The sequence below is a fragment of the Chiloscyllium plagiosum genome, unplaced genomic scaffold (genome assembly GCF_037043375.1).
Source record: "Chiloscyllium plagiosum isolate Xiang-an unplaced genomic scaffold, Cpla_swu_hap1 HiC_scaffold_46, whole genome shotgun sequence".
Lineage (NCBI taxonomy): Eukaryota > Metazoa > Chordata > Chondrichthyes > Orectolobiformes > Hemiscylliidae > Chiloscyllium > Chiloscyllium plagiosum.
This window is the reverse complement of record NW_028270184.1, coordinates 12,962,940-12,975,695: the sequence shown is the minus strand read 5'-3', so window position 1 is coordinate 12,975,695 and position 12,756 is coordinate 12,962,940. Positions and strand designations below refer to the sequence as shown.

At 46.5% G+C, this 12,756-nt stretch overlaps 1 protein-coding gene across 3 annotated transcripts in view; it reads left to right on the top strand.

The window, feature by feature from the left end:
• Positions 1 to 12,756, top strand: part of LOC122543886 (pyruvate carboxylase, mitochondrial-like) — a 931,966-nt gene that overhangs the window by 71,746 nt on the left and 847,464 nt on the right. For all 3 annotated transcript variants that reach the window (XM_087983758.1, XM_087983759.1, XM_087983757.1), the window contains 3 exons: positions 1,864 to 2,009; positions 7,001 to 7,118; positions 8,608 to 8,759. In XM_087983758.1, the coding sequence (XP_087839884.1) occupies positions 1,864 to 2,009; positions 7,001 to 7,118; positions 8,608 to 8,759 (416 nt within the window). The remainder of the gene's footprint in view (positions 1 to 1,863; positions 2,010 to 7,000; positions 7,119 to 8,607; positions 8,760 to 12,756) is intronic.

Below are 12,756 nucleotides of genomic sequence, written 5' to 3'. Positions count from 1 at the left end.
TCAGATAAAGTGCCCTTATAATCATTGTCCCTTTAGAATCTATGCTTTAGCTCTGTAAATTTCTTCTTTTCAAGCATTTAGCCCTTTCACTGTTTGGAAGTCTGAAATGTTGAACTTATCTCTTCTGCTCACTCCGAGTTTGCATACCTGTGGCCCATCCATCATCCTGGTAAATCCGGACCAGACAAAATACTGGGTGCTCGCTGAGTGAATACTAGTGCACGTGACTTGTGGTGAACTCGTAGTGTTGAAAAATTAGGAAGCGAGATGGTTGACAAATGTGTGGTTTAACATGTGGAAATGTTGGCAGGCTACAAATTAGATGGGCACATTTTTATTGATTCTTTCTTTTGGCACTGTTTCTTGTGTGGCTTAGCTTGCACTTGAAATCCTTTATTTATTCTTTCCTTGGATGTGAAAAGGCAACCGTTTATTGCCCAGTCCTTATTTTCCCCTGAGCTGGTGCTGGCTAACTGTCTACTTAAACTTCTGCAGTCCTTGTGTTGTGGCTCCACTCGCAGTACTACGAGGGTGAGAGTTCCAAGATTTTGACCCATTGACAGTAAAGGGACCAGCAATATAGTTCCAAGTCGGGTTGGTGCGTGGCTTGGAGGGGAGCTTACAAATGACAGTGTTCCAATGCATCTGCTGCCCTTGTCCTTCTCAGTGGCACAGATCGTGGGCTTGGAAGGTGCTGTTGCAGGAGCCTTGGTGAGTTGCGGCAGTGCACACTGTTGGTGGTACACACTGCTGCGACTGAGCGTTGATGGTGCAGGGGGTTGATGTTGGAGGTGGTGGATGTAGTGCCAGTCAAGTGAGCTGTTTTATTCTGGATGATGTCGTGCTGCTTGAGTGTTGTTGGAGCTGCACCCATCCGGGCAAGTGGGGAGTGTTCGATCATATTTATGCCTCGTAGATAGTGGGTAGGTTTTTGAGGAGACTGGAGGTGACTTTGGCACGACAGAATTGCCAGCCTCTGACCTGCTGTTGTAAAGAGTGATAACCCTCGGAATGTTGATAGTTATAAAGAGCTTACCGTGCCTCTGTGAAAGTGTAGGGCTGGCCCATGGTGCATCACTGATAATACACTGCTGTTACCCCCGTCCCCATCCAACAGCCGGCGTCTCCACGCAAAAGTCCTGCAGCCATGCCAGTAGAAGCGAATACTATTGGAGCTGTCTGTAAGAGACACATACTGGCGGAGTCTATGTGAAATTCTGCCTGAGTCTGACAAAGATCTGAGGACTAGTTTTTTCATTGCCGGATAAACTCTGCCTTTTCTTTACGTTACTCTATGAACACTGACTCACACACGGACAGCGCCTCTGGCGATCGGTGACTCACACTGATGTTGTACTCGGCAACCACCTACATTGGTATAGCACTCAATATACACTCCCAGAGCCAGGAGGCCATGTTAACCTTTTACAAGATACTGGATGAAGTGTCATATGCGGTTCTGAGCACTGCACTTTGACACTGGAAGGAGTAAAGATGAGATTCACCAGATTAGTGCAGGGATGGGCAATTCTAGTTTGAGCATAGAGTTGAGAAGTTTGGGACCGTTCTGCTGGAAACCAGAGCACCTGGAGGAAACCCACGCAGACACGGGGAGAATGTGCAAACTCCACCCAGACTGGCGCCTGCTGGAGTCGAGCCTACGTCCCTTGCGCAGCGAGGCAGCTGTGCTGGCCACTGACCTTGTGCTGCTGTTCCATAAAGTTAGGGTCAGGATTTTGGGATCTGTTTTTCCCCATTGGTCACCTGGGTGGCAGAATGTCCAGAAAAGGTTGTCAGTGAGGAAGGACCACGTTTGTGATGTTGTGACCAGCTGGGTAATTTCACTGTCCTTTCATTCTTTAGGTGTGCCTGTTGTACCAGGCACTTCAAAGCCCATTACATCACTGACAGAGGCCCAAGAATTTGCGAACACCTACGGCTACCCGATCATCTTTAAAGCTGCCTATGGAGGTGGTGGCAGAGGAATGAGAGTGGTCCGCAGCTATGAGGTAAGCAGACATGAGGCTGCTAGAAAGGCTCTTGTAGGTTCAGCATCTCCTCCGTGCCTTGAGAATTAATTTGATTTAAGGTGAGCACTGTCGGACTCTGGATTCTGTGTTGCACTGTTGTACTTTGTGACCCTCGATCCAGACCTGTGGATTAATGAATCCAGGCATCTAGCAGACACCGGTTTCTTGTCACCCACAATCGCAGCAAAGTTGCAGTGCTGAAGGAGGGAGGCTCTTCAGCCCGTCGTGACTGCACTGACTCTGTGAAGGAGCAGTTCACCTAAATGCCACTCCCTCGCCTTCTCTTCATAACCTTTGAGCATCCTACCTTTTCGGGTAATGGTCTTATTCCTTTCTGAATACTTCCCTTGAAACTGCCTCTGCCACCCTCTCAGGCGCCTAATCAGGCAAAGAAGCGGCTTCTCGTATCACTTTTGCTTTTTGTATAAACCTAAGGACAGCAGTAGGCCATTCGGCCCCTTGAACCTGCTCTGCATTCAGTATGATGGTGGCTGATCTGTGGCCTAACTCCATATGTCTGTCTTGGGCCTATATACCTTGATGCCCTTTGCTTAATAAAAATTTGTCTATCTCAGAAATTAAATTTAACAATTGAATTCGCATTGACTGCCCTTTTGAGGAAGAGAGCTCCAAACACCCACTACTGTTCTGTGTGGAGATGTGCTTTGTAACATCCCTCCTGAATGGCCTGGCCTCATTCGTAGACTGTGCCCCTGGTTTGAGAATGAGCGGAAATAGTTTATCTTTATCGACCTTGTCTTTCCCTGTTAATATCTTGAATGATTCGAGGCGATGGGCCAAGTGTTGGAAAGTGGAATTTGTGTAGACAGGTCAGCACAGATTTGTATTCATAACCTGTTAACAAGCTGAAGACCTTGATTAAGTTTCCCCTTAACCTTCTAAATTCTAGAGACTAAAGCTTAATTTTTCTATGCTGTCCTTATAATTTAACCAGTGAAGTCTAGGCACCATGCTTGTAAACTGACGTTCAGCTCCCTCCCGGGCCAAAACATCCCTCCTAAGGTGTGCTGCCCAGATCTGCTCCTGGTACTGTAGGTGGGATCTGACTGGAGTTGCTTTAAATCAGCTTCCTCTACTTCTTGACTGGAACTGTTTGTCCCGATTCACTTTGTCCACACTCCTCATGATTTTGAACACCTGTATCATATCACCTCTCAGCCTCCTCTCTTCCAAGGAAAATCGACCGATCGTCTTCAGTCTGACTTCATAACTGAAGTCACTCATCTCTGGACCCATTCTCGTGAGTCTTTTCCACACCCTGTCCAATGCCTTCAGCTCCATTCCTAAAGTGTGGAGCCCAGAGCTGGCTGCAATGCTCCACTGGAAGTCAAACTAATATCTTACTCAAGATCAAATGCAAGCTCCTTGTTCTTGTGCTGTACGCCGCTATTGATAAAGCTTAAGATGCTGTTTGCTATGTCAACTACTCTGAACTTGTCCTGCCTTTTTGCATGGCTTATGCAAATCTACATGCAGATCTCTATGCTCCTGCACTCCCTTTAGAGTTGTACCCTTTATTTCTCTATGTCCTTCCTACCAAGGTTAATCAGCATATTTCTCTGCCACTTGCCCCATTGTTCCCGTCTGCCATCTTGTTTTTATCCTGTCAAAGTTTTACACTGTCGCCATGGCTGTTCACAATGCTTTCGAGTTTTGTGTTATCTCCAGACTTTGAAATTGTGCCATGTACGCCAGGTCTAATTTGTTAATTATATCTTGAAGAGGAAAGATCCCAGTGCTGGCCTCTTAGCAACTTCACAACGAACCTTCCTTTGGCCTGAAAAAGCGTCATGAGTTATTACTTTGTGTTTCCTATTAGTCATGGAATCATACAGCATGGAAATTGACCCTTTGGTCCAACCAGTTCATGCTGAACATAATCCCAAACTAAACTAGTCCCACCTTTCTGCTCCTGGCCTATAACCCTCCAAACTTTTCCTATTTATGGTCTTATCCAATTGACTTTTATACGTTGTAATGGTTCCCACATTCACCACTTCCTCAGGAAGTTCATTGCACACATGAGCCACCCTCCATATAAAAATATTGCCCCTCTTGTCCTTTTTAAAACTCTCTCCTCTCACCTTAAAAATGTGCACCCGAGTCTTGAAATCCCTCACCCAAAGAAAAAGACACCTGCCACTAATCCAGTATGATTTGGAGATGCCGGTGCTGGACTGGGGTGTACAAAGTTAAAAATCACATAACACCAGGTTATAGTCCAACAGGTTGTGGACTCCACAACCAGCTGATGGATTGACGCTTCGAAAGCTATTGCTTCCAATTAAACCTGTTGGACTATAACCTGGTGCTGTGTGATTTTTAACTAATCCGGTAGGCAGTCAGTTTCGTATCTGAGTTGCTCCTGTCTGTTTTACCCTGTGAGAATGACAAGGGCTTAAGATAGCAGACACTTCTTAGACTCCACTCGTGTTTGCTGTTTCCTGAGAGACGTAGTGAGTGAGTTACCCTGCCTCAATCCTACATGCACCCCGCCTGCTCCTCACTGCCACTGAGTTCCTGTGTCTCATGGAAGCTTGCAATAGGTCATTCTGCCCTTTGACTGGTGCTGGTTCTCAGAAGGAACACATGCTTTAGTTCTGACCACCTCCATCCCAGCCCCCTTCCACTTATACTACCCTACTTTTTATCTGTAACTATGTCCATACGTCCTTTATCATTCATCATCCAGCACCATTTGAACTTAATCCTAAAAAATCTTACAGAATCATTTTCCACAGGCACTCCTGATCCCGGGCAACTCTCGGGAAAGCCTTTCTGCCGTCCTCATTTGCCCTCTCGACTTTTCACCAATGATTTTTAGATCCCTCACCTAGTGGACAGTGAGGAAGGTTTTTAGAAATGGCAGCAGGACCCTGAATAGCTTGGGAAGTGGGCCGAGAAATGGCAGTTGGAGTTTAATATAGGAAAGTGTGAGGTCTAGCATTTTGGAAAGTCAAATCAAGGTCGAAGTTTCATGGTGAATGATAGGCCCTTAAGGAGTGTAGTGGGACAGAGGGACCTTGGAGTTCAGGTGCACGGTTCTCTGAAAGGGGAGTGAAGAAGGCTTTTGGCCTCCATCAGTCAGGGTATTGAGGACAGAAGTTGGGACGTTATGATGCAGTTGTACAGGAGGTTGGTGAGGCCGCACTTGGAGTATTGTGTTCGGTTTTGGTCACTGTGCGATAGGAAGGATGTTATTAAACCGGAAAGAGTGCGGAAGGAATTTACAAGGATGTTGGCAGGACTCAAGGGTCTGAATTATAGGGAGAGGTTGGACAAGCGAGGACTGTTTCCTTTAGAGCGTAGGAGACTGAGGGGGGACCTTTGTAGAGGTGGAGAAGATCATGAGAGGCATGGACAGGTTGAATGCACTCAGTCTTTTCCCCAGGGTTGGGGAATCGAGGACTAGAGGGCATCAATTTAAGGTGAGAGGGGAAAGAATAAAAGGGAACCCGAGGGATAACTTTTTTACACAGAGGGTGGTACGCAGATGGAATGAGCTGCCAACGGAAATGGTTGAGGCGGGTACACCAACAACATTTAAAAGGCATCAGGACAAATACATGGATAGGAAAGGTTTTGAAGGACATGGCCAAATGCAGGGAAATGGGGTTAGCGTGGATGGTCATTTTGGTCAGCATGGACCAGTTTGGGCGAAGGGCCTGTCTCCGAGCTGTAGGACTCTATCACTCTGTTTATTGACTGCTACCCCATGAGGGGTTTTTCTCTCCCTCTCCTCCAGCGAAACCTCTAAACCTCTTGAGGACCTCGATTCTGTCACCTCTTAATCTTTTGAGAAGAATAGACTGAACTTTCCCAGTCTCATGACAGCGGTGTTTCATCTTTGGGAACATCCTGATAAACTCCTCTGACCTCTTTCTGAGGCCCTTCTCACTTGCCTGAAGCGTGTGACCCAGAATTGTCCACAGTGCTCCAAACCTGAGATCTTATAAAGTTCTAGTTGAGTGCCTCAATTTGTAAACTCCTTTCATCATCTCTTTAACTTGCCTTGTCCATTTTTTAAGGGTTTATATGCGTGGACATTGGTTTATCTGCTTAAAATTATGCTTTTTTGGTATCTTACCTTTTCCTATTCATTCTCCCAAAGTGCATCATTTCACATGTCTTAACATTCAGCTCACTTCACTTTGCTTTGTCCACTCCGGGTGCTCTGGTTTCCTCCCACAATCCAAAGATGTACAGGTTGTGTGAATTGGCCGTGCTAAATTGCCCATAGTGCTAGGTGGAATAGTCAGGGGTAAATACAGGATAGGGAAATCAGTCTGGGTGGGTTACTCTTTGGAGGGTTGGAGTGGACTTGTTGGGCTGTGAAGGGCCTGTTTCAAAACTGTAGGGAATCTAATCTAATCTAACTCTACTGTCCATCATTCTGAAGCTTGTAACTATTCTTAACATTATCTTGTACTTTCATACTTTCACCCCAATAGAACCTTCCAAGTTGGCTGACCCAGAGTCACAGAATCGTCATGGTACAAAAGAAGGCCATTCAGTCCATCGTGCCTCCATTGGCTCTATCCCCCAGTGCCAATCTTCTGCTTTTTCCTTGCACACCATTCTATCCGAATAAACATCCTCCTTGAACGCATCATTTGATTCTGCCTCCGCCACATTTCCAGACTCTAACTACTCGCTGAGTGAAAACATCCCTTTTCGAGTCACCCTTGCTTTGTAAGTGCACCACTAACATCGTCCAGCTCCTACAGTCTTGTCAGCACAACCTACCCTTTCAATGGTTCCTGTGTGCCACAGTGGCCCTCATTTCTGTCCTCCAGAACATCAGACCTCGTTTATTGTGGGTAGCCACGGGGGAAGGGAAAGGATGTGGCAGATCCGGGGAAAGGTGTGGGTGCGACCCAACGTGGTTGGGTTAAACTGTTGTAATGTGTGCGAGCTGTAAATTTCCTGTTCAATGCTGCTCTCTGCAGGAGTTGGAGGAGAACTACCAGCGAGCTTTCTCTGAAGCGCTGTCCGCATTTGGTAATGGAGCCCTGTTCATCGAGCGGTTCATTGAGAGGCCCAGGCACATCGAGGTCCAGATACTTGGTAAGTCTGCCATTGGAGAAAAGCACAGCAAACGCCAGGAACATTCAGCAGGGCAGGCAGCAGCATCTGTGAAGAGAGGAGCAGTTTGCATTTCCAGTCAGTGAGCTCTCAGCAGGATAACTCCATGTTTTGAACTTTGCACCCCAAGTTAACTCATGTTTAATACAGTGCTGCTTGCTAGTGGTTCCACTCATCTCTTCACAGGTACTGCCAGACCTGTGGAGCCTCTGTCTTTTTTGTTGGTCGCCACCATACTGTTTAGGTTTCCCTTTCATCGCTCGCTGAAAGAGCTATCCGTTTAATCTAGCTCTGCCTCCTCTTGTTCCCCAGCCCTGCCAAACTTTCCTTTGTCAGTGTCTACCCATGTCCTGCACTGAATCTGCTCCACATTGCAATGGTTTTCAGTGTGAAAAGGAATCTTTTCATTTCCCCCATGGTTCCTTTGTCAATGCCTTTTAATCTGTCGAGACTTTGTCGTAATCTTGCAACCGCTTCAAGGTGACGTGATGACCAATGAGTTGCGTTGGGATGGGGTCTGAACCAGATGATGTCAACGTTCAGACTCGTATCAAGCAAGATTATGTAATAGCCCCCATGCTGCTTGCTGTCTACCTGATAGTGATCCCACATCACCAAAGGTCAGTTGCCCTCTAATGTAGGTAAAATATTAAAGATGTTGCCAAACAAAGAGACCTCAGGGTGCTAGATGCATAGTTCCTCCAATGTGGAGTTGCAGGGAGACAGGATGGTAAAGAAGGCTTTTAGTACACTGGTCAGTGCATTGAGGACAGGAGAAGGTTGATCATGTTGTGGCTGTACAGGACATTGATCAGGCCACTTTTAGAATACTGCATTTAATTCTGGTCTCCCTACTATGGGAAAACTGTTGTGAAACTTGAAAGGGCTCAGAAAAGATTTACAAGGATGTTGCCAGGGTTGGAGGATTTCAGCTATAGGGAGAGGCTGAATATGCTGGGGCTGTTTTCCCTGGAGTGTCGGAGGCTGAGTGGCGACTTTCTTGAGGTTTATAAAATTGTGAGGGGCATGGTTAGGATAAGTAGACAAATCTTTTTCCCAGAGTAGGGGAGTTCAAAACTAGAGGGCATAGGTTTAAGGTGAGAGGGGAAAGATTTGAGAGAGATCTGAGGGGCAACATTTTCAAACAGAGGGTGGTGTGTGTATGGAACGGGCTGCCAGAGAAAGTGGTGGACGCTGGTACAATTACAATATTTAAAAAGGGTGGATATATATGAATAGGAAGGGATTGGAGGGATATGGGCCAAATGCTGGCAAATGGGACCAGAGGGGGAGGGGGGCTCGGGGTTGTTTTGTTCTGGACGATGTCCGTAGATCTCCTTGGGGTTGTACCCAATCAGGAAAGTGGGGCTGTGCTATCACGGTCCTGTCGCTGCAGCTGCCTTTCTCCTTCCGATGAGTGAGACTAAACGTTGGGCTCCCCTAGCCGCTGAAGCTGTGTCTGTTCTTTCAGGTGATAAATATGGCAACGTGATCCACTTGTACGAGAGAGACTGCTCCATCCAGCGGCGTCACCAGAAGGTTGTAGAGATTGCTCCCGCTGCCCACCTGGACCAGCATCTCCGAGACCGGCTCACCTCCGACGCTGTCAAGCTGGCCAAGCGGGTAAGGGCTGCTCGGCTGAACATCCTCACATCTCGGTGCTTTGGCTAAGTGAGCGGGTGGAGGGGTGTTGGCAGGGGATAGCAAGCATCAGTCGCTGCCTGCAGCCCCGTCAAGTGCATTGCAACCGCGGAGTTTGACTGACAAGGCGATGACCTCGTGGCATTATTGCTGGGCTCTCAGGTAATATTCTGGGAATCTGGCTTCAATCCCAATGTGGCAACTGGTGGGAATCGAATTCCAGAAAAACTGTTGGAAAATCCCATCCGGTTCACGTGTGTCCTTCAGGGAAGGAAACTACCATCCTTACCTGGGCTGGCCTACATGGGACTCATGTAGGAATGTGCTCGTGTCTTAACTGCTCTCCGAGTTTGTTCTGTGAATTTCATGAAAACGCTAAATGGTGAAGGGAATTTATAACAGGTATAATTGGGATGTGAGCAAATTTAAGATCAAAGGGAGATGCAGAAAGCTCATAACATGCAAGAAATGCTGGTGTAGCCACTGATGCCCATGAGTGAACAAAAGGAAATTTGGATAGTCTTGAAACTGGGGGGGGGCATTTGAGTTTTTGGCAATTCTGTGAAATAAAGATACCAGCTCGATCCATTTCTGCTTTATTGACTCCGCTGAGTGTCCGGATGACGGGTAGTCGATGCCCGTTTTGCGCACTGCACACCTTTCCCCAAAGTTGCCAGCCTCTGATTTCAGGGGATTGATTGCTCAGTATGCCAACCGGAAAGCAGTTAGGGACAAGGGGTGAGTGATCAGTCGCAGCAATGCCCTCGTGAAAGAATTATGAAGGGAAAAAAAACCCCAAACTTCACACAGGAGACATGCTGCATCCTGGTTGTTAGTTGCGACTCAGTTGCTTGCTGTCTTGTCACTGAGTTGGGACTGAGCCCCACTCTGTAGCCTTGTGTGCTGTGCTAAGGGAGTGCTGCACTGTGCTATCATTTCCATGAGTTCATGAATGGAAGCCTTGTCTGCTCCCTCAGACACATAGGTCGCTTGCCACTCTGTTGAAGAAGAGCAGGAATGTGCTCCCTCACAGTCAATATGTATCCTTTGATCGGCATCTGAAAAAGAGATTATCTGGTTAGTGTCTCGTTGTTGTGTTTGGGAACCTGCTGTGCAGCAGTTGGTTAACACCACAGGGACCCTCAATAGCTGTAAATCACTGTGGGGCATGCTAAAATGCGATAGAAATGCAAGGCGTTCTTGCCATATGTGTGACATACCTTGAATGTATGGGCGTTATCTCACTTCACATGCTGATTAGATAAAGTGTTGAAGCTCTGATGTGGAGGGCTGGGTACTGGGCTGGAACTGCATTAGCAAAGTGTTCATGGTCAAAATGGAGGCGGTTCAAGTGAGGACTGAATGGGAGGAGTCTGGAAGAAGTGAAACCCATTGCTGCTTAGTAACTGATGGTGGAACACTATTGGTGTTGTGTGTCAATTACCACAAGATACCTTTTAATTCCGCTACTCATTAAGAAATCGCGCAGACAATCAAATCCTGAAACAGTTACTTACATTTTATCGCACGTAGCAACTAAAATAAGACTCTTCAAGTAAGCAAGCCTCATGACCCAACTTAGCTATTGTCCGATTGATGGTGGAGTTTAACTATGATTCCAATGAGCAGCTTCTGTCTCTGGATGTCCAGCATTCAGTCCTTGTGCACAGTTCTGCTGCCAAACAATCCAAAAGTTGAATCCTTACAGGATTTTCTCTCTGAAGTTGGTGATGTGATAGTATTGATGATCCTTTAGATCCATTGATCCACCACATTGAGTTACTCTTCTGGAATCCTTTTGTCTGTAGCTGCGCCTTCTTGTTGGGAATAGTATCTCTCTTCCTTGTTACTTTCGGCGTTAGCTGTCTTCTCGAAACACAATCTGCCCTGCTTAAGTTCTTTTGCGGGACAATCATTTGTCGTTGGGGCATAAGGCAGCCAGTTATCAAGCAGTTGTTAAAACAGTTTGTTTATGTAGCCTTTGATTCCTTTACCCAAGCATGGCTAATTGCTGTTTTGCTGTTAATTCCGACTCCTGTTACCTCAGAAAACAGTTTATTTTATGAAGAGCTATTGCCAATTCTTTCAATCTCTGAACAGTTATTAAAGTTCTGCAGTGTGGACCAGGCTGTCCTCAGCACTGGCCTTCAGCAGAGGGCTTGGCCTGTAAAATTATACCTGTCAGGCCCTGAAGAGTTAAAAAGAGTCAGAGTTGTACAGCACGGAAGCAGACCCTTCAGTCCATTCTGACCAGATAGCCTAAATTAATCAAGTCCCATTTGCGAGCATTTGGCCCATATCACACTAAGCCCTTCCTATACATATACCCATCCAGATGCCTTTTAAATGCTGTAATTGTACCAGCCTCCACCATTTCCTCTGGCAGCTCATTCCATGCACTAGGGAAACAGGTCATAGAGTCATAGAGATGTACAGCCTGGTCCAACCCGTCTATGTCGACTAGATATCCGAACCCAATCTAGTCCCACCTGGCAGCACCCGGCCCATATCCCTTCAAACCCTTCCTATTCATATACCCATCCAGATGCCTTTTAAATGTTGCAATTGTACCAGCCTCCACCACTTCCTCTGGCAGCTCATTCCATACACGTACCACCCTCTGTGTGAAAAGGTTGCCCTTTAGGTCTCTTTTATATCTTTCCCCTCCCACCCTAAACCTATGCCCTCTAGTTCTGGACTCCCCCACCCCAGGGAAAAGACTTTGTCTACTTATCCTATCCATGCCCCTCATAATTTTGTAAACCTCTATGAGGTCACCCCTCAGCCTCTGACGCTCCAGGGAAAACAGCCCCAGCCTGTTCAGCCTCTCCCAATAGCTCAAATCCTCCAACCCTGGCAACATCCTTGTAAATCTTTTCTGAACTCTTACAAGTTTCACAACATCTTTCCGATAGGAAGGAGACCAGAATTGGACGCAGTATTCCAACAGTGGCCTAACCAATGTCCTGTACAGTCGCAACATGACCTCCAAACTCCTGTACTCAATACTCTGACCAATAAAGGAAAGCATATCAAACGCCTTCTTCACTATCCTATCTACCTGCAACTCCACTTTCAAGGAGCTATAAACCTGCACTCCAAGGTCTGTTTGTTCAGCAACACTCCCTAGGACCTTACCATTAAGTGTATAAGTCCTGCTAAGATTTGCTTTCCCAAAATGCAGCACCTCGCATTTATCTGAATTAAACTCCATCTGCCACTTCTCTGCCTATTGGCCCATCTGGTCCAGATCCTGTTGTAATCTGAGGTAACCCTCTTCGCTATCCACTACACCTCCAATTTTGGTGTCATCTGCAAACTTACTAACTGTACCTCTTACACTTGCATCCAATCATTTATGTAAATGACAAAAAGTAGAGGACCCAGCACCGATCCTTGTGGCACTCCACTAGCCACAGGCCTCCAGTCTGAAAAACAACCCTCCACCACCACCCTCTGTCTTCTGCCTTTGAACAATTCTGTATCTAAATGACGAATTCTCCCTGTATTCCATGAGATCAAACCTTGCTAATCAGTCTCCCATGGTGAACCTTGTCGAACGCCTTACTGAAGTCAATATAGATCACATCTACCCCTCTGCCCTTATCAATCCTCTTTGTTACTTCTTCAAAAAAACTCATTCAAGTTTGTGAGACATGATTTCCCATACACAAAGCCATGTTGGCTAACCTGAATCACTTCTTACCTTTCCTAATACATGTACATCCTGTCCCTCAGGATTCCCTCCAACAACTTGCCCACCACCGAGGTCAGGCTCACCAGTTTATAGTTCCCTGGCTTGTCCTTACTGCCCTTCTTAAACAGTGGCACCACGTTAGCCAACCTCCAATCTTCCAGCACCTCATCTGTGACTATCGATGATACAAATATCTCAGCAAGAGGCCCAGCAATCACTTCTCAAACTTCTCACAGAGTTCTAGGTTACACCTGATCAGGTCCTGGGGATTTATCCACCTTT